Raw genomic sequence first — 26,278 nt, 5'->3', positions numbered from 1 at the left:
AAACAGGTGTTGAAACAAAACCTTGTTCACAAATATTCATGGCACACAATAGCCCAGATGACGAAAGAACCCAGACGTCAATCAACAGATGAGCAGATTAACAAAATGTAATGTATCCATACAATGGAATATTATTTAGCCATAGCAAGAATGAAATACCAATATATGTTACCGCATGAATGAAACATGGTGCTGGGAAACATTGTGCTAAGTGAAGAAACCAGACACAAAAGACCACATATCATTATATGATTCTGTTTATTTGAAGTAATCAGAGTAGGCAAATCCATAGACACAGAAAGCAGATGAGAGCTTGCCAGGGGCTGGGTGTGGGGAGGGAGGGATAGAGAGAGACTACGTAGTGGGCACAGGGTTTCCGTTTGGGGTGATGAAAAATTCTGGGACTAGATCAAGGTAGCAGTTACACAACACTGTGCAGATACTTAACGCTACTGAATTATACACTCCAAAATAGTATATTTTATGCTATATGTATTTTACCACAATTTAAAAAAATCCTCAGGAGTACTGCTGTAGCTGAAATTTCTGCCCTGCACTAATGATAGCCTGGATCCATTGTTGCTTGCTGCGCGCTGGGCATTTTACACAGACGGTCTCGTTTTGTCCTCACAGCAATGCTAGGAGGTGGTATCATTATTCCCATTTTGCGGGTGAGGAAGCAGATTTGGAGAGCAAAAGTGGTCTCCCCAGAACCCAAGCAGTTAGCCCTCCCACCATTCAGCGAGGTGGGGGGGAGGGAGGGGCTGCCAAGGTGGCCCTCCTTAGAGCAGGAGGTGAGAGCTCGGGACCGGCCCCCAGCCTTAGCAGAGGAGCTTCCTCACTGGCCTGGGGCAGAGAAGTGGGGGGCACCAGTGTAACCGCTTCAGGCTTCGATCTCTAAGGTACTGAACACAGGGCCGGGAAAGGGAATTTAGAAGGAGACACCGTCCCAAAGCCCATTGGGAGGAAGTCCAAGAATCGTCATCCGTGAAGGGATGGTTGGCGTTACCTGGACCCTGAATTAAGGCCCTTCTCCTCGGGCAAGAATGTGGTCCTGACCCCAAGGGAAGCCACTTCTTCAGTGTTTCCCAGCCCTGGAGGCCAGATTCACCCCACACCAGCGCTACATCAGTTTCCTGTGAAAAGGAGGGCAAACAGGCCTGCTGAGAAAGAGTGAGGGAGAAACACATGGCCTGAATCACTGTCGACGGGGCCACTGTCCCCAAGAAAGCACTTCAGGATGGTGGCTGCTCTGTCCCTGCTGTAGCAGACCACAGGCAAAATCTCCAGCTGAAGGACAAGCCTCAAGTGCAGGTGCAGCAAACAGAAAGGACGTGCCCTTGGCATTGGCCGTCCCAGCGTTGGGCCACTGTGCCTGGCTCTCCAGTGAAATCCTGCCCAGTGTGCCCTCTCCCCGATGATCATCAGAGCCCACTCTGATAAGGGGTCTGTATTTGGGCAGTAACTGGCATCAGAGCCACAGTCCTGTAGCTGGCCACCCCTGGATTCCTGTCTTCACGGGAACTTCGGTGAGACCGTAACTTTGGCCTCTTCTGAGTTACTAAAATAGAAGTGGCAAATATTTTTCAGCTCTCATGGCAACTCCTATTCTCTTGTAGTGGCTTCCTGGGGTGCAGTGTTGAGGATCCTGAGTCCATGTCTCAGGCTCGGTAGAAAAGATAACCACTGTTGACAAGGGACATCTGCACTGGACACGTAGCAGAAGTACAGGAGTGGAGGCTGATCCCCATCCCGTGGGCAGTAGACACTATTACATGGTGGCTCGGTAGTGGGCTGGGACGAGCGCCCCTATTATCGTAGGAATTCTTGTAAAGGATAACAAAGGCATTGATGCCATGGAAAAATCTTCGGAGGTGATGGCCACTCCATTCCATCCAAGAAAAAAAACTTTCAGAAAGACCCTTTTCTTCTCCATTATCTGTGCTCCTGAGAAGGGCAGCAGGTCAGGGGCTGTTTCCTCCTCTTTCCCCAAGGAGCACACTGGTTGTGGGCCAGCAAGGGCCTCTCTCTCCCAGGCTGTTCTGGAGCTCTTGTTTGCCCAGGGCAGCTGCAGCCACACAGTTTGTTTCTTGTCATGGAAAGCTGAAGCTTCTCAGAGCCCAAGCTAAATACTGGCTACAGCAGAACATCCAGTCTTTCTTCTTTTTTTTTCTTTCTTTTTTCATGAGCCCCTGGTGAATTGAAACCCAGAAGCCAACGGCCCACCTGCCAATTATTACAGTTAATTCTACGCAGGCTTGACTCAGGACCCGAGACAGAGAGTCCTGTTTGCTGCTGGGGGCGCACAGGGCGGGCAGGAGGGGCTGTGGCCCCAGGGCTGTGAATGCCCCTGTGTGTGCCTGAGCTGGTCCTGGCAGCCGCGGCGCCCTGCCCGCACCGGGAGTCTGGCATCCAAGTGTGACTTCAGCGGGGCCTCCTCCTGGAGTCTGCCTCTGAGATCAGAGACGTTGACTGTCGAGAGCTTGTCTTCCTCCTGTTACCTGCCGCAGCTGCCTGCGTCCCCTTAAGAACTCAGTGAAAAACCCTCGAGTTTACTTTTTCCAAAGGAAACGAGAAAAAGACATTCAAAGTTTTTTTCTGTTGCCTTTTCTCCTCTGACCCATTGCCTTATATGATCCCATTCATTCGGGCAGAGAACAGTCACCCTTTGTCCCCTGGAAGCACCTTTGGTGGGGGGCCACAGACGAGTTCCAGTTTGGTCTTGCCTCAAGGTGACCTCAATTCTAGTTAGTTGCGCAAAATCTCCCTCTCTCCTAAGTCCTTCGGTTGATTAATTAGTTTATCCATTCATCAGTTCATTCATTCCTAGTAAGCCTGGCAACCGGGCTGGGCATTGGGATGACAGTGGAGAGGAAGATGGATGTCCTGCTCTCTGGGAGTGACACCGGAAAGTAGAGCGTAAACAAATAATCAGAGGAATGACCGAGTACGTGTGGCCAGTGCTCAGTGAGGACGCTCAGGGGATAAAACCCAGCTTCACCCCTCAAGAGGGGAGGGAGTGCACGTAAGATGCTCAAGCAGCATCCAGGATGTGGTACAAACATCTAAGAAAGAGATATAATCTAGACCGTCGGGAGGTGCTGTCAGGAAGTTGTCCCTAACTTCCTTGAGGGTTAAGTGGCGAGCTGAATGGTGAGTAGGACGAAGCAGAGAGTGGCTCTGGGTGGTGGGACAGCAGGTCTCAGGAGAGCAAACAGTGTGCAGAGGTCCCCGAGACCCATGGCACCTTCCAACAGCTGAACTCTAGGGAGGCTGGAGCACGAGGGACAGTGCTGGGCAGTCTGGCACCAGGTGAGCTGCAGTGGGCAGCAGGCGGCCCCTCCCTGCCTCATGAGTCACGAGAATAGGGGCCTCTTTCTTCCCGATGCAGGGAGTCGATGGGGTGAATTGAGGCATAGTGCTGCATCACTGCTCCTGCTCCCGTCTGGTGGCCCCTGGATGCTGTTTTCCCTGACTCGGCAAGACCAGCCATTTCCCAAGAGAACTGCCCCATTGGACACCCTGCCAGGGCCCAGGCGGCTGCAAGATGATGATGGGTCACGGACCTTGACTCCAAGGAGCTCACCTATGAGTTGGGGGTGGATGGGCCTGGAAAGGGGTGACCTCATTACCCCAAGGAGGGAGCCATGACTTCTTCCAGGTGAGGAGGAGCTGGAGAAAGCTCGGAGAGGAAGTGAGACTCGAATGAGTCTCGTGGGGGAAGCCACTGCAGCCGTGAGGCCGGGGGTCCTCGGGCAGACAGTGCAGGCTGACTCCGAGACCGGAGTTCCGAGGCAATGTTTTATTGGGCTGTACGTCTCCTCACCCTAGAACAATTGCGCCTCCTTACTGACCCAGGCGGTGGGTGGCTGATTGGAACCATATGTTGGAACAAGTCTTCCCCTGTTGGTGCAGGATGGGGGCCCCATTCCAAACACGGCGCGGAGAGAGGAGCTGGCTGGGAGGAGCCAGTGCTGGGCTGGTCCCTCTTCCGTGAAGAACTCCATCCTCTGTGATGGAGAGCAGACCAAGGATGCCAGGTTGTGACATCTCCCCTGTGTTTTAGACGTGCCCACCCGGGGAGGTTTCTAGACCAGAAAACTGATCTTTAAAAAACTTATATCTGCTCAGGGTTCCAGGGGATCCTGTGCCCTGAGCCTCGCTCTGGCCTCAGCTGCAACAAATATCTCCCGACTGTGGCCCAACTCCCAGTAGCCACCTTAATCACACGGTATAAGCGTCTATTTTAGTTACATAAACAGAGTCGTCTACATTTGGACTCCGGGGCTGGCTGCAGGAATTTGTAAACAGCATGGTGGACGCGTTTCACAGAAAGTTGCCAGGACGCGCTCCTTTCCCACTGCCTTTGTCCAGTTTTCCCTTTTATAGAGAGTCTGGCTGGGAAAGAGAGACAGAACTTATTTGGGAATAGAGGACAATCTCTCAGGCAAATTCCTCTCTCCCACTCCCGCAGCCACTGCCTCCTCTTCAGAGATGCTGAGGTCTGGTGCGGAATGAAGCCTGCTCCTGAGTGACAAGTCCCTCCCGAACAGGAGCCTCGTCTAAATATAAATGTAAACCTCACAAAAAACAAATCTGGGGAGGTTTTATTCTTGGGAGGGCAACAGGGAATTTTGAAGTTTGAGGCAAGTTCTAAAACCTGTCAGACACTGCTGTTTCTATCCGACTCAAGACCCCAAGTGACATCACGATGTCCCCTTTGCTTCTCCCACCTAAGAGCTTTCTTGAGCTTCAAGCAGGAGCTGGTCAGGTTCTAGACGGGAGGGATGCTTGGAGCCAGCAAGAAGTGGTCGCCTCAAGGGGGAGAGGGGCATTCATCCTTTTCTTTCATTTAATAATCATTAATGAAGCATCCATTTGAATTTGAAACTGTGTTCAGCACTGTGGGCCTTGGAAGATGGATAACAGAAACTGATGGCCTCGAAAAACTTCAGTGATGGACGTGTGCACCATTACATCTGGTGGTGGTTTCACGGGTGTACACATCTATCAAAATTCATCAAATTGTACATCTGAAAGATGTGTAGTTTACTGCACAGGAATCATAACACAATAAAGGTGTTAAAAATTTTTAAGTGTCCGACAGTGAAAAAAAAAAAAGAGCTATCAAGCCATGAAAGACATGGAAGAAACTTAAAAGACATATTACTAAATGAAAGAAGTCAGTGTGAAAAGGATGCAAACTGTATGATTCCAACCAAATGACATTCTGGAAAAGGCACAGCTACAGAAACAATAAAAAGATCCTGGTTTCCAGGGGTTTGGGGAGACGGAGGGAGGGAGGGATGAATAGATGGAACACAGGGGAATTTTAGGGCAATGAAATGATTCTGTATGATGCTATAATGGTGGCTACATGTCATTATGCATTTGTCAAACACCATAGAATATACAATATCAAAAGTGAACCCTAATGTAAACTATGGACTTTGGTTGATAATAATGTGCCCATGTTGGTTCATCGATTGTACCAAATATGCTACATTGATGAGGGATGTTGAGGGTAGAGGAGTATATGTGTGTGGATGGGGAGGGCTACGTGGGAACTCTCTGTATTTTCTGCTCAATTCTGCTGTAAACCTGAAACTGCTCTAAAAAAATAATAAAGTCTATTAAAATTTTTTTAAAACTAAAGAAACCAAAGAAAAAACTTCCGTGAAAGGTGAGGACAAAGGGAGTAGAGTTTTCCTTATCATATGGATGCTTGCAGAATGGATGGATGGATGAAGAATAAAAGGTCTGTGGCTGAGAATGAAGCCTGCTACAGTGGTTGGAACTGAACCCTAATCTGAACTTCACTGCACGTTAACTTTTACTCAAACTTAAAGTTGGAGTCACAAACTGTCCCATTTTGTCTGGAACTCAGGAGGTGCCCAGGACACAGGATGGAGAAGAATTCCCAGGCAAACTAGCGTAAGTTGGTCACTCTACTCAAAATGTCAAAGAAAATAGAACTAGGAAAGAGAAAAGTTCGCGTAGAGGAAATACCTGAATTGGGAAAACGAGAGGTCACCGGGCCACGAGGCTTATACGAAACTGTTGTATCTCTCCTTCCAGGTTTTAGTATCAGAGAAAAAAGAAGCAGAAAATAATTTATCCACATAGAAAGAAACAGAGAAATTAGTAGGTTATATGAGGAATTGAGCATTGACAGGCAGAACAAGAGGGATTCAGTTCTTAAAATATTATCAAACAAGCTCAACAGTAAACAAAGCTGCAGGAAGTTTTTAACTTCGTCTCCACAGAAGACTGCAGAGAAATCCACGGCTTTGAATCACTCAAAATGCTGAAAGGGTCTGGAAGAGTTGTCTGTATCTCAGGAGCATCCATATAAGGAAACGCTGGAGTTAAAAAGAAGCAGCAATTTAAAGCAACTGATGTCCAATGTAAAGGTTCCGTCTTCTACCTAGATACTGTATTTCTTTATTTTTGCCGTAAGTATAACCCTTTTAGAAAGATCCGTAGGTGTTAATATTTAGTGATTTGATTTTGAAAAAAGCAAGGATGTCTGGCTCTTTTCATAAAGAGTTTCATGGGCTAGAAATGCTATAATTGAGTGGGAAGAAGCCGGGCATCAGAATCAGCAAAGGGCTTCTGTGAAGCCTTGCTGCTCCGTGCAATAAAAAGCTCAGCTTTGGCGCCACCTGGTGTCGGTTTCCTAAATCCCAAATGTAACACCCTGGAAAACAGGCACATTTCTTATTTAAGCTCAGAAAGTGACAGGAAAGACCGCTTGGATCACCAGAAACAATATTTCATGCATGTTGTACTGTGAGAAGTTTTGCAAAAGAATGACCTAGACCTGGGTCTTTTATTCTAAGACTTTTGAGTCCAAGATTATGACTTCTAGTGGCCACTATCTCATCTGTCAGATGTCAGTTGGGGCTTGGAGGCTGAGGGTAGGACCAGAGGCATACGCGTTGCATGAAGTGTCTTGCACATTGCCTGGCACACAGTAGGTACGCAAAAAATGGGAGAAGCTGAACTAGTGGCACTGGCTGTTGACATTGCGGATGGGCAGGGGGCCGGGTGAAGCTGGGAAGGCAGGCTGGGGGCTACGACTTCAGGCGGTATTTGAACTCTGGCGCTGTTAGTGATTTCCTGAGAGAAATTAAGGCAGAGCTGCAGTGAGAGCCGTGGGAGAATCCACAAGTGCAGCTGGAGCCTAGTTTCTTCAGCGGCAGCAAAGCACAAGGTTGAATTTCATGGCTGAGACTTTTCCTGAGGCTTGAACAAAGCTCTTAGGTCCTGCCCAACCTTTGACAAGTTTCCAGGGACGTCAGGAAGAGGAGACAGCTCTGCCTGAGACTGTCAGCAGGGTGAACAGGGATGTTGATAGTCACAAGAGGGGAACTGGAGGAAGGGGGAATGATGGTCGAGTTCCTTCACAGCATCTTGGTTCCTCCCTGAATCAACGGGCTGGACTAGAAAGTCTTCAAGGCCTCATGTGGTCCTAACGTTCTAGAGTCCTAGGGGCTGATAAACACGGATACAAAGCACAAAGCTTTGCTAGTGAGGATACGGAGCACCTGGAACTTGTACCCACTGCCGGCCAGAATGTAAATGGGCACAGCAACTCTGCGAGCTAAATCAGCGACTTCTTATAAAACTACACACGCATCTGCCACATGACCCAGCATTTGTGCTCTTGAGCATTTATCCCGGTGAAATGAACAGCTTACATTCACACCTAAACCTGGACGTGAGTGTTTATAATGACTCCACTCCTGATAGCAAAGAAATGAGAGCAACTCAAGTGTCCTTCGGCGGGCAAAAGAGTCAACGTCTGTGTAATGGGACACTGCTTGGAAATAAAAAGAAACTGGCTGTGGACACATGTGACAACTTGGATGGATCTCACGGGCATTATGCAGAATGGAAAAAAAACCAGGCTCAAAAGGTTATATACTGTGTAATCCTGTTTATAGAACAGTCTCAAAATTACAAGTTTATAATTACCCTATATAAAATAGATAAACAACAACGACCTACCGTACAGCACAGGGAACTGTATTCAGTTTCTTGTAATGAGTTGTAATGGAAAAGAATCTGAAAATAAGGTATATATGTATGTATATGTGATGCAGGAAAAACAGATGTGGGGCGCGAGGAGGGCCGTGTCCCAGGCTTCGGTTGAGCCCCTGGGACATGAGCCACCAAGTGTGGGTCCTTGGTTTGCGCAGAAAAGAATTCAAGAGCGAGCCACAGCTGAGTAAAGGTAGATTTATTCAGAGAGATACACTGAAAGGCAAGAGAAAGGCCATGAAGTGAGGGGGTTGGGTGCTCAGATTAGAGTAAAAGTAGGCACACACTCCACAGACAGAGTGCGGGCTGTCTCCAAACGGAGAGAGAGAGAAAGAAGCCAGGGGCAGTGATGCCCGTTTTCTTTATGGGCTTGGTGGCTTCATATGCAAATAAGTGGAAGGACCAGTCTAACTAGTCTGGGGAAGGGGCTGGGATTCCCAGGAAGTTGGCCATTTCCCACCCTTTGACCTTTTGTGGCGAGCCTTGGGACAGCCGTGGTGCCTGTGGGCATGCTATTCACCATGCTAATATTACAGTAGGCATATAATGAAGCTCAAGGTCTACTAGAAGTCAAATCTCCCACCATCCTGAGCCTCAAGGCCTGCTAGGGGTTGAATCTTTCACCATTTTGATGTTAATTGCCGTAGCATTCCTTGAATGGCTGTGCCCCGCCCCCTTCCTGTCTCACACGCATCACTGAATCGCTTTGCTGTATACCTGAAACTGACGCTGTAAATCGACTGCACTTCAATTAAAAATAAGAATTTAAAAAAGTACAGGTTTATGGAGACTGAAACTAGGGGAAAGGGATGGGAAGGAGGGTGTAAAGTGGGGTACGAAGGAGTCCCTTACCAGGGAAGGGGCAGTTCTTTACCTTAATTGTGGTGGTACTTCCATGAATCTCTATTTCAGAGAAAACTGCATCAAATTACACACACACACACATGAATATGTAGGAAAAAGCAAAATCTGAATAAGGTCTGTGGTCTAGTTAACAGCATCTTATGGATGCAGATGCCCTGGTTTTGATACTTTGCTATAGTTATGTAAGATGCCATCATTGGGGGAAGCTGGGTAAAGGGTACATGGGACTCAACATTTCTGCAAGTTCTATAATGATTTCAAAGTAAAAATAATAATAAAAAAGAGAAATGCATGGAATGGTTGCATCTGTCACTCTCTAACAAAAATGTAAAAAGAAATAAGCCAGAACCTTGCTAAGGGCTACTGGCAGTTAGATCCAGCGGGCAGGAGAACCCACCCGCCCAGAGCAAGGCAAAGTCGTTTCTATCTTATCCGCAGAACCAAACACGTCCAGACTGGGCTACTTTGGGAACCAGCACACTTGACAGCGCTGTGGGGACACAGTGTGGTCGTTTTGAACACCGCAGCCTCTGATTTGAATTTTCTTTCTCTAGCTTTAGCCAAGGAGAACCTATTCTAAACACTCTGCTTAGTCAGGCTCGAAAGACCATAAACTGGAACGTAGCCATCAGGAATTCCCTAGAGGTGGACCACAGGTTCCGCGGGGCCATCCCTTTTCTGGACACTCACAAAGCTGAGCTGTCTCCTTGAGGTCGCTACTCTGAAACCAATTCTTTTGTTTTTAATTTTATTCTACTGTTGTAAGAACATCTAACATGAGATCCACCCCTTTAAGAAAATAATGTGTGACACGTCATTGCTGACTCAGGGCACGAGGTTGTACGGCAGATCTCGAGAGTTTGTTCGCCTTGCTTGGCTGAAAGGTTATGCCTGATGATTAGCAATTCCCCATTTCCACCACCCTCCAGCCCCCAGCAACTCCCATTCTACCCTCTGAGTCTACGAATTTGACTATTTTAGATACCTCATTTAAGTGGGAGCACGCTGTATTTGTCTTTCTGTGACTGTCTTCTTTCCCTTAGCATAAGATCTTCAAGGTTCATCTGTGCTGTCACAGATTACAGAATTTCCATCTTCTTAAAGGCCATATATATATATATATGTATTCCATTATATGTATACACTACATTTTCTTCATCCATTCTTCTGCTGAGGGACACCCAGGTTGTCTCCACATCTTGACTGTGGTGAATAGTGCTGCAATGAACTTGGGAGTGGAGATATCTCTTTGAGATCCTGATTTCAATTCTTTGGGGTAAAGACCTGGGACTGGGGTGGCTGGATCACGTGGTAGTTCTTGTTTTAATTTTTTGAGCACCTCCATTCTGTTATCCACAGAGATGGCATCCTTTTGCATCCCCACCAACAGTGTGCAAGGGTTCCAATTTCTGAACATCCTCCTCAGCACTTGTCTTTTTTTTTTTTTTTTTTTTTGGTTTTTGTTGTTGTTTTTTAAATAACAGCAAATTTATTTTTGCTGACAAGTGTGAAGTGAGGCAAATTCTTAAAGCTGCCACGCATTGGAATCCAGATTTCTGGAGACAGTTTTCTCCAAGACAGGGCAAGGGTTTGTTCTAAATTTTCAAGGAAACATAATTCTCAAGGGAGCAGGTGCTTGGTTTTGGTGGATATCTCCCCTTGAGACCCAATCTGAGGGCATCAGGAGGGCAGAGGGGCTGGGGTCCTCGGTGGTGGGGTAGGCGAGCGGTTGGTGGGTGCCCTCCCGAGGAGTGCCCGGGGATTCCTCCTACCCTGGACACTCTCCATCGCAACCTTCTGTCTTTGAATCAGGCACACAAGTTCCAAAGAAAACCCACTCAACACTCTTCCTAAACGAAGGGCTCAGAAACAAGGAGAGATGCTGTCAAGGATACACCTGGAAAGAGTTTCGCTGGATGCGTTAACAGGAAGCTGGATTCTAAGCAGAGACCAAAAGGCAGGTCTGATTCCTGGCACAACTGGAAAGGTGAGACTCCCCCTTCCCTGTTCCCCTGTTTGGCTTGATCTGCTTTTCCCTGCAAGGGTCCACGGGCCTCCCACTTCTTCTGGGGGAACTGAAGCCCCCTTAGCTGTCCCTTCTCACCTTTCCATCCAGTTTCAGCGCCCACACACCTGTGGCCAGAGGCTGAGGACTCCTTTTTCTTCATTTTGATTCTCTTCCTCTTTGAAAACCACCTTTGTGAAATAACCCTGGTATCACAGGAAGGTATCATTCACTTCAGATTAAGGTGGGGGGGGAGAAATGCTCCCGGAGACGAGGGGGGCTCTTGTTTTTGCTCACAGAAACTGAATACAATATCCTGCCATTGGGCCCATGAGTGACATCTGCCTTGGCGCCCTTGGGCTTCACTGGAGCTGAGTAAGGTCAAGGAGAATGGAACACCATGAAGCTGAGGCATTACGTTGCAAAAATACGCCGGTAGCCTCTTGGTGGCAAGATTCTCACCCCCAGAAGCAAAGCTGGGAGAGCACCTTGGGTGAAGGGCTCCGCCCGGAGAGGAGAAACTTGAACAAAACTTGGTTTGCTCTATCACTCAAGCAGCGTTTTCAAAGCATCCTACCAGCTTGCTTCTTTCAAGGCTCAACCACGTATTTGGGGTGTTCCTGGTAAAGCCCTATTTGTGGGAAATGGTCACGCTTATTTGTGGCTCAGAGAAGAAAATTCCCGCAGTTCCTCAGTCAAGTAGTGTCATCCACTCCAGAACCACTGTCATCTCTTCTAATATTCTGAAACTGGGCATCCAGAAATCTGAAGCTCCTTGTACAGCTGCACAAAGCTACCAGTGTTTCTCAGCACAGCCAGCTCCAGCTTCTCACAAAGCCATTGCTCACATTAAGACCATCAAAGAAAACCTTCTATTTTATGAGCCCCATTTGCAAACTCCAGGTACTATTAATGTTTTTGAAATGATGCCGAGTTTCTTTTCCAAGCAGCTTTTTGATTGAAAGAATAACCTTGGTGCCTTGTAAATAGGTGATTTTGATTTCGTCCGAACTGAAATCTAGAATTGCCTCCTTTTCCATGAATTTGGAAAGCATTGGGAGCTTTTGTTCAACCAGACTCAGAATGAGTAACACAGACAATATTCTTGCTGTCATGGAGCTGAGGTACCAAGTTAGAGACAGGAAAAAAAAAAGCAATAAAATAGGATAACTTCAGAATTCAAAGATGCTATCACGCACGGTGGTGCAGGCTGTGCACAAGCTCCATTCACACTCTAGTCTAAGTGAATGGTGTCCCCTGGTTGTGCACTGCCCAGCCAGTGTAACAGTATGTGGTAGCCCTGCACAATTCAGAAAACTGAAAATGCTCTGAGTGACTGATGAGTGGTGTCTGAGGTAGGCATCAATGTTTCAGATTGGGTACACAGAGGGAAAAAAAACCTGCCTGAGAAGGTGTCATTTAAAGAGGTGAAGAAGCTAGCTGTGCTAAAATCTGCAGGACTAGCATTCCAGGCAGAGGAAACAGCTGATACAAAGATGTTGTGGCAAGCTGGATAATGGCCCCTCAAAGGTGTCCACGTCCTAATCCTTGGAACCTGTGAGTAAAGTTAACTTACGTGGTAAAGGGGACTTTGCAGTTGTGATTAAATGAGTCGCCTTGAGATGAGATGATCCTGGATTATCTGAGCGGGCCAAGTGCAATCACCAAGGTCCTTCTAAGAGAAAGGCGAGAAGGTGAGAGTCAGTGGTAAGAGGTGGGATGATGAAAGCAGAGGTTGGAGTCATACGAGGAAGGGGCCCTGAGCCAAGGAAAGCCGGCAGCCTCTGGAAGCTGGAAAAGACAAGGAAACAAGTTTTCCCCCAGAGTCTCCAGAAGGAATCAGCCCTGCTGACACCTTGAGTTCCGCCCAGTTAAGACCCGCTTTGGACTTCTGACCTCCAGAACTTTAAGACAAGAAATTTGTGCTGTTTTAAGGCACTAAGTTTGTGATACTATATTAGAGCAATGATGAGTACAGATGCTAACACAGAAACACAGGGAGCAGGGAAGCAGGACCAGGCTGTGAGGGAAGGATGAGGTCAGGATGGGGACCAGAGGCCAGGCCCTCTATGTACTGGGGGCTGCACTAAGGAGTCTGGAGTTTACTGTGAAGGTGATGGGAAACCAGTCGGGAGTTTTAAGCAAGGGAATAGCGTGTTTCGATTTATGTTTCTAAAAGGTCATGCTGGTCGCTTTTCAAAGTGAATGAATGAAGACAAAGAGGGAAAAGCTGAAGGCAGACGGCAAGCCGTGACCCAGTCCAGCCATGAGGAGGTGTTTCAGAGAGAAGTAGACTGAGTTGAAATGTGTTTTGAAGTGTCAAATTAGAACAAGGAGCCACCTGAGCAGTAAGAAACAAAGCTGGATCTATTGCTTGCCAGACAAAGGGACACGTTCAAAGGATCTGCTTGTGCAGACACAGGGAAAACTCGGCTTAAGGCAACCATAAAAAAGTACAACAAAAACGGGCAAGTTTCTGAGAACAGGTGTCTGGTTGGCTCATAACATGGACTGTAACTCTTCTCTGCAATTGGCCATTACACTAGTTTACAACACAAAAGCCCAGGCATGGCTTCCAAAGAGGTTGGGATGGGTTGCTATAGTTCTGCTGGGTGCAATGTCACCCAGTGTGCAAACTCACACAGCCACACTCAAGACTTGGAGAGGTCTTTCTTAATGGGAGTCAATCAGCTGTATCTGCAAATGGACTGGATGTGGGAGGTAAGGCAAAGAAAGGAATCAAAGCTCTGTCCTAGTTTTTGGCTTAAGGAGCTGGAAAGATTGTGGGGCCACTTGACTGTGATGGATCACAGGGGAGGAGCAGATCTGGTGGGAGAAGTGAGCATTCTGCTTGGACCCCTGACATTGAGATGTCCAAATGACATACACGTGGAAATGTCAAGTAAGCATTTGGCCATTTGAGACTGAAGTTTAGAGGAGAGAATTGGACTGGAGACATAAATCTACAAATATGGATTTTTAAGATATCAATTTTATTGTGGTCTAGTTTACATCAAGTTACACATACCCGTTTCAAGTGTACAGTTCAATGAGTTTTGACAAATGTATACACCCAGGGAACCACCACCATAATCAAGATATAGAACAATCAAGTCACCCCCAAAAATTCTCTCTCAACCCTTTGAATTCAACCTTCCCCTCACCTGGCCCCAGGAAACAACTGGTCTGCTTTTTATCACTGTGGATTACTTTTGCCCTTCCTAGAGTTTCTGGAAATAGACTCATTTAGTAAAACATGCTCTGCTCAGATACTGTTTTTGTGACTCACCCATGTTGTTGCATGTATCATGAATTTGTTCCTTTTTATTGTTGGGCAATATTCTATTGCCCATTTGGGTTATTCCCAAATATCCCTCAGCAGATATTTGAGGGATCTGCTATGAACACTCACGCGCAAGTCTTTGCAAGACTTGTTTCATGTATCTTGGGTAAATACCTAGAAGTGGAAGTGTTGGGGCCATTATGGTAACTTATTAAGAAACTGCCAAACTCTTTCCAAGTGGTTGTTTTACATTTTACATTCCCACCAGCGCTGATGAAGGTTCCAGTTACCCCACATCCTCACCAACACTTGGTGTTGTCAGTCTTTTTAAAATTTAGCCATTCTAGCAAGTGTGTAGTGGCAGCTCACTGTGGTTGTAGGTTCATTTCCCTAACGACTAATGATGTTGAGTCATCGAGGGGTGTAGGAAGAGGTTTGAGAACAGCCCAGTAAAAATATTTTTAAAAAGAAATAATTATTAACTCCAAGAAAAACAAAAAAGTGTAAAGGAGAGATGTTATTACAGTTCATGATGTGGGTCATCAAAGAACAATGTTTCTATCATCGCAGAAATACAAACTCTGAGGTTGGATTTAACCCTAAATTGTGATGTAACTGTACTGGGAGGGTGTGAAGGAGGGAAGAAGGTGTGGATGCAGGGTTACCTACCGTCCCAGGAGGGCAATGGATAGGGTCAGTGCAGGACTGAGGCAGAGACACTAACTGATTTGAGGATTTGCAAAGACAACTACCTAATAAGAGTCCTATTTACTTAAGGAGTGTTGTTAGCCTCTTGCTTTGTGTCCATAGTGGTGCCCTAAGAATGGTACAGGTCACCTGAAAGTCAGATTTGATTCTAAACAAAGTCCTCCACCCTCTTCTCTTCTGAAGGAATTTGGGGGTTTTATTAGAGCTGGCTGTCAGACTGAGTAACACTCAAATTTAAATCCAAAAGCAGACTCCACTCACTAGATTTATAAAAACATGTCATACATAGGCAGAGGAGCTCTGTAAGGACATGGGCTGAGGCTGGGCTTTAAAAAAGGACATTTGCTTTTACATAACTTGCTTTCTGGGCAGATAGCATTTTATTCTCCTGTTGGGGACGGGGCAGAGTGTACCTACTGAGAGCTTTCTGCAGAGGTCAAGGGCGCTGATGCCCATTGGGAGCAAACAGGGGACAGCTCTGTCCCCCTTCTGCTGTCTTCTCCAGGCTTTAAGGGACACCTGGGTCACACTGACCCTCTGCTTCTGCATCCACTTTGTCAGGTCTCCGTCTCATCCCAGTCGTGCGAATTGTGTACCGAGGCATGGGGAAGAGCTATGTAAAAATAAACCATGAAGGAGCCACTCTTCACCAGGTGCTAGAATGTTCTTTTCCTTGATGAGGTTGGTCAAGGTCTGTTTCTCACTGCCTTGTCCTCTTGTTTATTTCTCTTAAAAATAACGGCAAAAGCTAATGCGTGTAGGGCATTTACGCTGTTGCCAAATACCAGGTTCTGTATTAAGTGCTTTACATCCATTATCTCATCTAATTTTTGTGACAACCCAATGAGGCAGGATCTCTCCTGCTCTCCATCTTACAGATGAGGAATCCACCGATCAGGAACCCTGTGTAATTTGTTCACATGGTTTTTCAGCCTCCAGAGCCAAGCTCTTAGCCACCAGGATCTATTGCCTTCTGGTCCTGTCCTAATCCCCAAAGTGTAGACTTGCACACTGTTTTGGTTCTTCTTAACCTTTGCACTAGGAGAATTCAAGATGTGAGATTGCATGGCCAGGGCTGCTTAAAGAGCTGATTGGCCTCTGTTCCTTCTGTCTACCAGCAGGTGGCGCAGTCACCCCGGTGGAATTGCCCAGGGAGCCCTGCACTTTGAGCCCAGCTGGACCGTCAAACCGTTCCTTTCCAGTTGGGTTTGCCTTATCTCGTTCAGTGAAGGCGATTTGCGAGGGCAAACGGTGTCATGAGAAGCTGGTGCAGAGTTTCAGAGATCCCCGTGTTTCTTCAGATCACATCTCATACGTTAAGTATGATAATTTTGCCAGCTAAAACCTGGCACTTGCCATCTGCCTCTGCAAGGATTGGATCGCATTGGCACTGGCCATCTAGCTCTGCTTGGATTAGCTCACGAGTCGCTGCAGCCGCTGACCTTCAACACCCTCTGAAAGGAGTTCAGGATGGAGGTCAGGAACGAGGCGCTCTGTGCTCTGGGAGAACTGGCTGAACAGGCCGTCAGATAGTTAGATGTTTTCAGGAGAAGATTTTATGACCCCAGTTCTTGTGTCTCCTCATATCTAGAAAAGCACTAGAATCATAAACGGTGACGACTGCTCCTCATGACTAGCAGCAGCCTCTGCCTGAACGTGTGCTTGGCTGCACGTCCCCCCCTCACTGATGACATATATAATACTGAGCTTTCCCCCTGCCTCTTTGGAGCTGTTCCTCAGAGCTATCTGAGATGCTGGCTCCCTGGCTACAGTCCTCATTTGGCTCCAAATAAAACAACCCACAGCTCTCACGTTGTGTGGTTTTATTTCAGTCAACACTTTGTAGGGAGTTTTAAATCCCAGCCATCTTCCCCCTGCCACCCAGTGTGCTTCAAACTGCCTCGTTCAGAGCACCATTTAATGAGAAAATCCAATTGTGAAACAAAGTTAACGTTCCTTCGCATGAGTACGTGTCAGAGTGATGTCCAGCTTCTGGTGGAGCTGCCTCTCAGGACGGGACTCCAATCCTGGCTCTGCGTCTGTGTCGCTCTGTCCTCTTGACCTCTCTGTGCCGGGGCCCCTCAGCGGTAAAGTTGGTAGTCCCTTCTGCACTGGGTCGTGGCACCAGTGACATGATGCTGATGCAATGAAAGCATTTGGGAAGAACCTGGCACTGGTGAGAACTCAGAAAGTGTTAGCCCTTATGAAGTCCCACTCCGCCCAGTTCCAAGGACTCTCATTCTGATAGAAAAGTCTCTTTGGGTGAGAAGAGTTTGTTCCGCTCTTTTGAGGTTTTTGCTGACTTTGTGGGCTCGCTTTCAAATCCTCTGTTTAGCACCTTTCTGTGGCCAGTCTCTGTTCTACAAGACAACAGTGTTGTTCTAAGTCATTTGGAAATTGTCCCATACAGGGGTATTTAAATGAAATGTTGGCTTATGAGGAGGTGCTCAGAATAAGGGCACTTGTCTCCAATCATAGGGCTTTGTCCTCAACCCACACCGACCACTCAGAGATGGCTACGTTCATCTCAGCTCTTTGGGACACTTCCCTTCCCCACAAGGTCTGCAGGGAATGAGCTGTCCTCTGAGACTCATCCTGGGAGGGTGGCAAACTGTGCCCAGGCACTGCCCTGGCTGGGGCTGGCATCGTGAAGCCTGAAGAGGGAACTTGTAAGGCCCCTGCCCGATGCTGGACTCCCCGCAGGCACACCCCCTCGGCACCAAGGTTAATTACCAGCTGCCAGTCAGTATTTAACTTTCCACTTAAGATTAGATTAAATATTTGGGTTGGTAAAAGCCTAGGATTGCAGACGGGGGTGAGCCGGGGCACAGCTGGCTGCAGGCTGAAGCTGCCCAGCAGCCCGAGGGTTCTGCACCATCCCGGGGGCCCGCCAGCACCAGGGAGACCCTGCGGGGCTGCCCGGCTTCACAGGGAGGAGTTCTGCTCACGCACCGCCCAGTGCAGGTAAGTTTCCATCACTCATTATTTTTTTTTTTTGAGTAATTAAGTAACAAAGCTATTTTTCCCCCCAGAAAATTATGAAAGAAATGGTTTTCCTGGTATAAGAAGACCTGACCCTTCCTTCCTTCCTTCCTCGTTCGCAGACTTTCTCTCTTTCTTCTCCTTCTCCCTCTTCCCCCATCTTCCTTCTCCCTCTTTTTTGTAGTGTTTTCCTTGCTTGTTTCTTCAGTAGTCACCTTTGGATAAAACTTTTGAAAGTTTTTTTTTAATGGGAGTTTCAGGATTAGTGTGGATAACCATCTTTTTCTACTCTTGTTGTAAAACTGACAGACTCTGTTGCCTTTTGCAAGTCCCGGTGGTGCTAATGATCCACAACTTTTCAAGAAAAGTGAACTCTGGATTTGGGGGATCAAGTGCACGTTACTTTCTTCAGTGTCGGATTGTCCTGGTGGTGAATTGTGCACATTTGTGACAGGTGCAGCTGGAATTAGGTGGTCATCATGTGTCCTGAAGATCAGGCACAACTAATAGATATGCATCACCTCCAGCCATGGTCTTGGTCTCTTTTGTTTTGCCCACTGAGCTGACCAGCTACAGGTGATGGAAACAGGGAGTTACCGGAATTTGGGACTTCCGCTAGGACAGAACGGGTGCCGGGTGCCGGGTGCCAGCCTGGGGGGCTTGGGTTTCTAGTCTCAGCACTGTGACTGTGGACAGGTGATTTAGGCTCTCTGAGCTGCAGTTCCTCCACCTGCCAAAGCAGCAGACCAGCCCGAATCACCTCTAGGGGCCCATCTGGTTATTTGACTGAGCAAGAACCATCTATTTCAAAATGCCTGAAAAAAGTAGGTTCACATGTATTAGTTTGAACTATGTATGAAATTGCCAAATTTGACCCTTTTTAGCTTCTAAAACTGGCAACTTCATATAGTTCAATAGAGCATTACGTAATAGTTGCCTTCGCAGCACTGAAGTGAGTGCCTGGTAGGTATTCTGCTTAGAGGAGGGTTGAGCATTTATGCCAAATATGGTCAGTTCTCTCAGTTAAATAGTTATTCTGGGTATCAGAAATGTAGATCTGTTTGAAAGTGTTTTAGCAGCATGGCCATCAGTGAAATAGCTCTCATGCACTGGGGTTTGGTTTTTGCCCGTGTCTCAAGCAACAGCATCTGAATGGTGACTCCTCCTGGGGCTTGACTTTTTCATCCTGGCCAACGGTCAGCACTTAGGCATTTAATCTCCATAGGCCCTTTCCAGCTTTGTGATTAAGTCTTATCAAAAAGCACCTCCTGATCTGCTCAGCAGTGTGCCTCTGTCCACACTAGAAGAGCTGGACAAACAGTCGGCAGTATTAGCTCCAACAGGTGGACGGATGCTGCCTCGCCCACACCTGGAAACAAACCCCACTCCAGCGGGACCCAGCACCGAAGTCTCTTGTCTTAAAGCTATTTTTGGCAGAGATTTCTGGTTGGGCTTCAGGTTCCCATCCTCATTTCAGCTGTGGATGACTGAGGCTTCCCTTGAGGCTCCGCATCCTGGATGGCATCAAATTTACCTCTCCTGTGTCCCCCGTGTTCTCTCAGAGCCCTGAAGGGACAGGGGACTAACGATTGAGCACTTCTCATCAGCCAAGCACTGGCCCAGGGTTTTCGCAGGTGGTGAAAAACTAAAGTGTTGCTTTGATGAAAACGTTCACAGAGCGATGTTGGCAGTGAGTGTGGCCCATCCTACGGGCCTTCCTGTGTAACTCTGGGCCTTTACTGCCTCCACTCAGAGGGGCCATTGCAATTTCGAGCACAGTGGCACAGCCCACGAACGAGATATATGGGAGTCGAGTGGGCAGAGGAGCTCAAAGCACTTAGGAGCTTGCAATCCATCACCTCTCTGGGGGCACCCAGGTCCCAGGCCGGCCCCGTGTGGCCCAGTGCTTACCGATCTGGAGATGTGTCAAAGAAGCACTGTCCAGTGTGCAAAAATAACTAGAATAGTTTCCGTTTTGACGGAAAGACCACTACAGGGGATCTAATTCTCTGCCCAGAAGGGTCCTCTTCTTCCCTTTCTCAGTTTCCTCCTACCCCACATGCTCGGGACCCTCCACTATACCAAATTCCCCTCAGCACCCGCCAGCCCTTTATTTTGTAAACTTAGCTCTTCTAGGGTTGTTTGTTTGTTTTGTTCTGTTTTTTAAGTTATCTCTATGTTTTACCCATTTTTCAATTTGGCTTCACAAAAGGAAACGGAATTCTCTCTGGAGGGGCCACAGAGGGTGTACAAGCTGGGCAAATCACAGTTTTTTTTTTTTTTTTTTTAATCGGATGAAGAAGTGGAGAAGGGCTGGAAGAAACAAGAGGGTGAGAATGCTCGCAGGTGAAGTAATCCCACCCCGTCACATGTGTCAGGCTAGCCCTGACCTGGCGCTGCGGGGTAGGGGTGCCTTCTGATTCACGAAGTAAGTGTGAAATCCCCCCGAATGAGGAGACCTTGGCTCTTCAAGGATTAAGGAGCCAGTGGTGATGTCTTGAGTAGGATGACAGCCCGGTTAGCCGCACTCGCTCACAGTCCACTGTGTTGTTTTAAGGGGAAAAGCACGCCTCTGTTACATTGCTTGTAAACCCTGCGTGACGTGCCCTTGGGGAATCTTACCTGTTTGTTGTTTCTTTTCAACCCACCAGGCTTTGCGTGGAGGAGAGAGGGAGAGGAGGACCCAAGAGCTTTTCAAATAATAGAAATTAAAACATCAGATCAGAGGGGGAGGGGAGGGTATAGCTCAGGGGTAGAGCACGTGCTTAGCATGCATGAGGCCCTGGGTTCAATCTCCAGTCCCTCCACTAAAATAAACAAATAATAAACCTAATTGCCTCCTCCCTACCAAAAAGAAAAAAAGAAAAACATCAGATTGAGAAACCTGCATTATCTTAGGTACAAGAATTCTCAGTGAGTGAAATGAAGGGAAGGCATGTTCTGTGGGAGGAAAGACCTGGGTTTTTGTTTTTGTTTTTGTTTTTTTTTTTTGCTTCAGAGGGCACTGACTTAGAAGGCTGTTAGGTAAAGCCAATGTTGTTGACGGGGTGGCCCTGCAGGCTTACTTCCTGCTCCATCTCCCTGGTTCTGTTTCCCTGAATTTGCCCCATTTACGAGTCCTGCTCGGCTCCATTCTCTGAGCTCCGCATCCCTCTGTTCACACCTCTTGCCCACTCTGCGCCTCGCCCTGTCTGTGTCTCTCCCACTACATGGAGCTTCCTCAGACAGAAGTCTCGAACTTGTCATCGCTTCATTTCCAGTGCCCAGCGTGTGCCCAGCACAGTCATTTATTCACCAAACATCCATTGTGTACCTACTAGGGGGCCAGGCTCTGTGCCACTATTGGCTGTACCAAGATAGACAAAGGTCACACGAGCCCTGCCCTCACAGACATGACGGTCGACGGGGAAAGATACGCCAATAATCACACACACACACAGACACACAAACACTCACACCAGCAGTGTATACACATAACTACTACATATTGTAAAGAGAGCTTTGAAGAAAAGTAGTAAGACGCTATTGGAGAAGAGTGGTGGTATGGGTGGGGGGGACTGGCTGGGAGCAGGGCCAGGGAAGTTTTCTCAGAAGTGACAGTTAAGCTGGCCCAAAAGGGTGAGGAGGTAGCAGAGGGAAGAGCAGGCAGAAGTATTCCAGGCAGAGGGACTGGGACGTGCAAATGTCCTGAGGCAGGAGAACGCTTACTGCCTTGGGGGAAGGCAGGCCTGTAAGACCAGGTGGCATGAGGGTAGAATGAATGGGGAGGAGTGCAGGCCAGCCAGGACCAGGCCATGTACACCCGTTAGGGAATGAAGATTTTCTTTTGAGAACAACAGGAAGGGACTGCATTGTTTAAAAAACAACAGAGTGATAGGCTCCCATTTCCCTCTTAGCAAGAGCGCATTGATGGCCTTGCAGGGCAGAGAGGGGCAGAAGCAGCCTGAGGAGCTGGTTTTGGGGAAGGTTGCAGTGCGTTGCATTGTATCACCCAGGTGACAGGTGCTGGTGGCCGGGCAGTGAGAGTGAGGATGGCACAGAGAGTGGGAGTTGATGAATGATCTCTCAGGTTGTTCTTTTGTATCACTTCCCTAAAGTACTTCTTTCAAGTATGGATGTACACACTCATCTCCTCAGGATACTTGGAAAAGGCACTGTCTAGGCATAGGAGGTGGGGCCGACTGCAAAGTCTGTCAGTGCCCCTTGCAATCTTCTGCCCTGTAATTCTCTAAAAACACAGAACGTACATCAGTCATTACATCTTTCAACTGATGTCTGTTGACTATCTGTTATGAACAAGGCATCATGCTGGCTGTTGTGAGGTGACTGATCTATTCAGGAACAAAGTAATGAACGGAAGATTATTGAAGAAAATTTTGAACAAAAGAAAAACATAAGGAAGAAAAAATTTTGAATATACCACACACTATTAACACTGCAAATGCTTTATTTTCAGTCTTTTTTCATTTGCATGTATACATTTATTTACATATACAAATTGGGATCATACTATGTACAGTGTTATGTGCTCCGTTAAACTTTTATTGTAAGGTATCATGCATGCAAAAAATGCATAAAATGAGGTGGAAGGGCATAGCTCAGTGGCAGCGTGCATGCTTAGCATGCACTAGGTCCTGAGTTCAATACTCCATTCAGTTCAGTACCTCCATTAAAAATTAATTAATTTTTAAAAAAACTAATTACTTCCCCCCCAAAAAACAAATAAACAAATAAATATTTTTAAACTGCATAAAATGCATATGCAACATTTTAAGAATAACAAAATATTTACTCAATCACCAGCCAGATAAAAAAATAATAATAATATTTCTTTCCCCCCTTGCACGCCCCTCCCTCCTTCCCTTAAGGTAGCCGAGTGCAGAAAGAATCCGTTTTCTTAAACCTGTTCATCTATTTTATTATTTAAATTGCAGCAGGAGGGAAATATGCCTACTCTTTCCAATCTGACACAGACACTGGAAGATGCCTTCAAGAGGGTTTTTATTACTTACATGGACAATTGGCGCAGAAACACGACAGTTGAACAAGAGGCTCTGCAGGCCAAAGTTGATGCCGAGAACTTCTATTACGTCATCTTGTACCTCATGGTGATGATCGGGATGTTCTCTTTCATCATCGTAGCCATCCTGGTGAGCACGGTGAAATCCAAGAGACGAGAACACTCCAACGACCCCTACCACCAGTATATTGTGGAGGACTGGCAGGAGAAGTACAAGAGTCAGATCTTGAATCTGGAAGAATCCAAGGCCAACATCCCTGAGAGCACTGGTGCAGCGGGACTCATAATGTCTCCTTGATAAGCGCGAGAGACACAGAGCCATCGTCTGACATGCGAATATGAAGAGAGGCCCGTGCCATGGAGCAAATCCAAGTTGTCATGCTGAGATGACACTCAATTCCTCGCTCTCTGTTGAGAATTTTCATGGCGATCACATGGTTGGTCAACTGAGACAGATGGCATTTCGATCTCAGTGATTTATGCTTGTTTATTGGAGCAATACTTTATGCTGAAGATTTCTTTTACTTTCTGTGCAATGCAAATGCCATTTTAATCAATGTCAATAGTGGAAATAAGGCCAAATTTGAAGTAAAGTGCCTGGGCAGTGGCAGTGGGGACGGAAAGGAGAGATTAACAAATCATGGCATCTTCTTTCTCATGAAATATTATTTTGTATGTGACTAATTCAATTTATAAATAATCCAGGTGTTTTACCCAGACGCTGAGGTCCCAAAATCTATCACCTTCTCACTGGACTGACAGAGAAGCATTTATTTATTAATTCATGAATGCAGAGTTTGAAATGATGAATGAACAGAACCACTGAGCTTATTTGGAAGTCCGTGGACAGAACAAACATTTCACAGGGGCAGAGTCCACATCAGAGGAGTAGAATCTTTAAAAACTACCTGGTGCAACAGAAACATGTTAATTAACATTTAAAATTTTTACAGAAAACTAACCTTTAAAACTTCTTGTTATTATAAAAAAATAATAAAATGTTATAACATTGCTTTATAAACGACTCACTCTTTTCACTCAATTTATTTTCTCTATTTACAATTACTTCTTTTCACTTAAGTTTCAAGAGACTTATTTGCACTAACGTACGAAAGTGTGTGAATTGCTGATGTCTACTGAAGAGCCAGACAGCAGCTGCTTAATACTTTGAACCTTGGGGGTCATGATATCACAGGATGTTGGGGCTGGAAGGCAGCTGGGTGATCACTGTAGTCTTGTCAGACCATTTCATTTACAGATGGGAATCTCCAGTCCACAGGTTTGGTGACATCATTCGTTAATTCAATCAAACAGCATTTAATATCTGTCTACTTGGGTTGCTGACCTAGACCCCAGGAATACAGAAATGAGTGTGACTCCCTGAGCTGGAGGAACTCAGTAGAGAGGGAGTCAGACGTGGAAATAACATGGCGATACCAACACAAAGTGGCGTAGCTAGAGCAGGACAGAGGACAGTCCTAACTCCAGTTAAGGTCTACTCTTTCAGAGTAGCTGATTGTAGAAAGTCAATGTCAAGACAGATGTACGGGCTGCAGCTTCATGAAACTTCGTGCGTCCTCACTCACACTCTCCTCTCCCATCTACTCAACCAAGGCAGAGCGATTGTGAGCAGAACCTTGAGTCTCGGCACTAAGACAAAATTCAGTGACGGAGCCCTTCTTCAATGCCCTTTATGGATTATTTTGTCTCTTAGGGTGAGGTCTATATAGGGTATCTGTTTTCTGATAACAAACATCCAATTATGCAAACAGAAGCAGTGAATACAGTGTTAGGGAAAGTCATTCACATTCCAAGAGCAGAAATGGCAAGAGGGGCTTCCCTCCTGAGATCAGAAACCCAGAAATGCTGTACCACACAGGACATTTCAACCAGTGCGGCCAAAGCAGCAACCCAGGCTATAAAATCACAGCCTTGGGTCTGAATCCAGAGAGGAATCCAAGGTTTCTACCAGCTGACAAAGACTATCTCTTTGATCAAACTCTGGTTGGGCTCCTCTGAGCCTTTTTCTCAACTAGACCTCAACCCTGGCCTATAAACACTGCAGATTCTTGGCACAAAAGGTATCATCCACCTCCCCACACTAAGATGCTGAGCAAACACTACCATAGTTTCTAACAGCTCTAGGCTACTTCCCTACGAGAACCCTAGCTCCCTTTAAAGTGCCTGCCTTAGGAAAATCAATGAGCTGCCAGGAGAATTTACTGTTTGTTCCAGCCAAAATTTGATGAGAGGCCAATCAGCCCCCTGAATCTCTCCTAGAGCAGTTAGTTCCTTTAGAAATCTTATAATTATAAATCCTTCCTCTCCAGCTTTGAGCTGTTAATCTCTTACCACCCAGAAGTGTCTTGTCTCTTTGAAATGCCAACGTTCAAGGAGGTAGCCCTCCCACCTGGTGGGCACTTTGTTCTAACTTGTACCACTGCCTCCGGTCATAAAGAGAGAAGTTCGTTTCTCCTCCAGATAAGTGTCTATTAACAAACGCAGATCAAGTTGACCAATCCTTTCTGCTTTTTGGAAATTTCCACTTCCCTGACTCGGCTCAAGTGCCTGCACCCCTCATACTCCCTCATTCTCCCTCATTCTCCTTTTTTAAATGCCCAGTTACCTCTGCACAAATCAAAGTTGAGTTCAGTTCATGCTGGACTCTCTTCCCTACTGTGATAGTTACTAAATAAGGTCTATCCTTAACACTTCAGCTGGTGTCCGGCTTTGTTTATCTTTGACATAGGAAAACAAATTAAAGGGGAAAAATCAAGGTTTTCCTAATTAAGTATGTTTATTAACATCACTTAAAGTATATATAGCCAACATAGATGATTATCAGCCCACTTTACTTTGGGGTAATGGGAGAAACGCTCAATGTTGACAAGCATTTCAGGTCTGCAGTTACCGGCACTTGCTCCAGTTTGTCACTCCAGCATCAATTCCCACCAAACCCAGGCCTGCTACTTTCAGCCTGGCAACTAAAAATGCCAACTCAAACAACTTGCTGGTTTTCTTTTCTACCCCATTTGCTTTTAGAGTTTCTTCTGCTTGATCTACTGGCTCTATGTGATTTGAGTCCCCCTTACTTCTTACAGCACAGCTCAGGAGCAATTTGAAAAGGAACACATGGTAGTGTATGCCCTGCTGGAGTCTAGATCCAGATTACCCCAAGTCAGGTCCCAGCTCTGGCACTTGGGGCTTTAAAACACTGGACAAATTAATCTGTTTGTGTCTCCATTTCCTCATCTGTGAAATGGTTATAGTCTTCTCAGGTTCTTTATAGACTTATTAAGAGGCTTCTGTTAGACAAAAGCCTTAAAGTGCTTAAAACAAAGCTATTTTTGTTACTTTCTCCAGGGAAATG

The 26,278-nt window shown here is 46.5% G+C and overlaps 1 protein-coding gene across 2 annotated transcripts; it reads left to right on the top strand.

The window, feature by feature from the left end:
- Window positions 1-17,474: 17,474 nt before the first annotated feature.
- KCNE2 (potassium voltage-gated channel subfamily E regulatory subunit 2) lies at window positions 17,475-23,932 on the top strand. 2 transcript variants are annotated; one of them, XM_010956537.3, is made up of 3 exons: window positions 17,475-17,870; window positions 20,189-20,316; window positions 22,823-23,932. In XM_010956537.3, the coding sequence occupies exon 3, from the start codon at window positions 22,835-22,837 to the stop codon at window positions 23,204-23,206; it is 372 nt and encodes a 123-aa protein (XP_010954839.1). In that variant the 5' UTR covers window positions 17,475-17,870; window positions 20,189-20,316; window positions 22,823-22,834; the 3' UTR covers window positions 23,207-23,932. The 2 variants fall into 2 exon arrangements, with proteins under 2 accessions (XP_010954839.1, XP_010954838.1); XM_010956536.3 differs by lacking the exon at window positions 20,189-20,316 and having other exon boundaries at window positions 17,476-17,870.
- Window positions 23,933-26,278: the final 2,346 nt, after the last annotated feature.

The sequence above is a fragment of the Camelus bactrianus genome, chromosome 1 (assembly GCF_048773025.1).
Source record: "Camelus bactrianus isolate YW-2024 breed Bactrian camel chromosome 1, ASM4877302v1, whole genome shotgun sequence".
Taxonomy (NCBI): domain Eukaryota; kingdom Metazoa; phylum Chordata; class Mammalia; order Artiodactyla; family Camelidae; genus Camelus; species Camelus bactrianus.
This window is presented reverse-complemented; position numbering and strand designations above follow the sequence as displayed.

Excerpts from the sequence above, each read along its gene's own strand:
- KCNE2 (XM_010956537.3), top strand. The coding sequence starts at position 22,835 with ATGCCTACTCTTTCCAATCTGACACAGACACTGGAAGATGCCTTCAAG.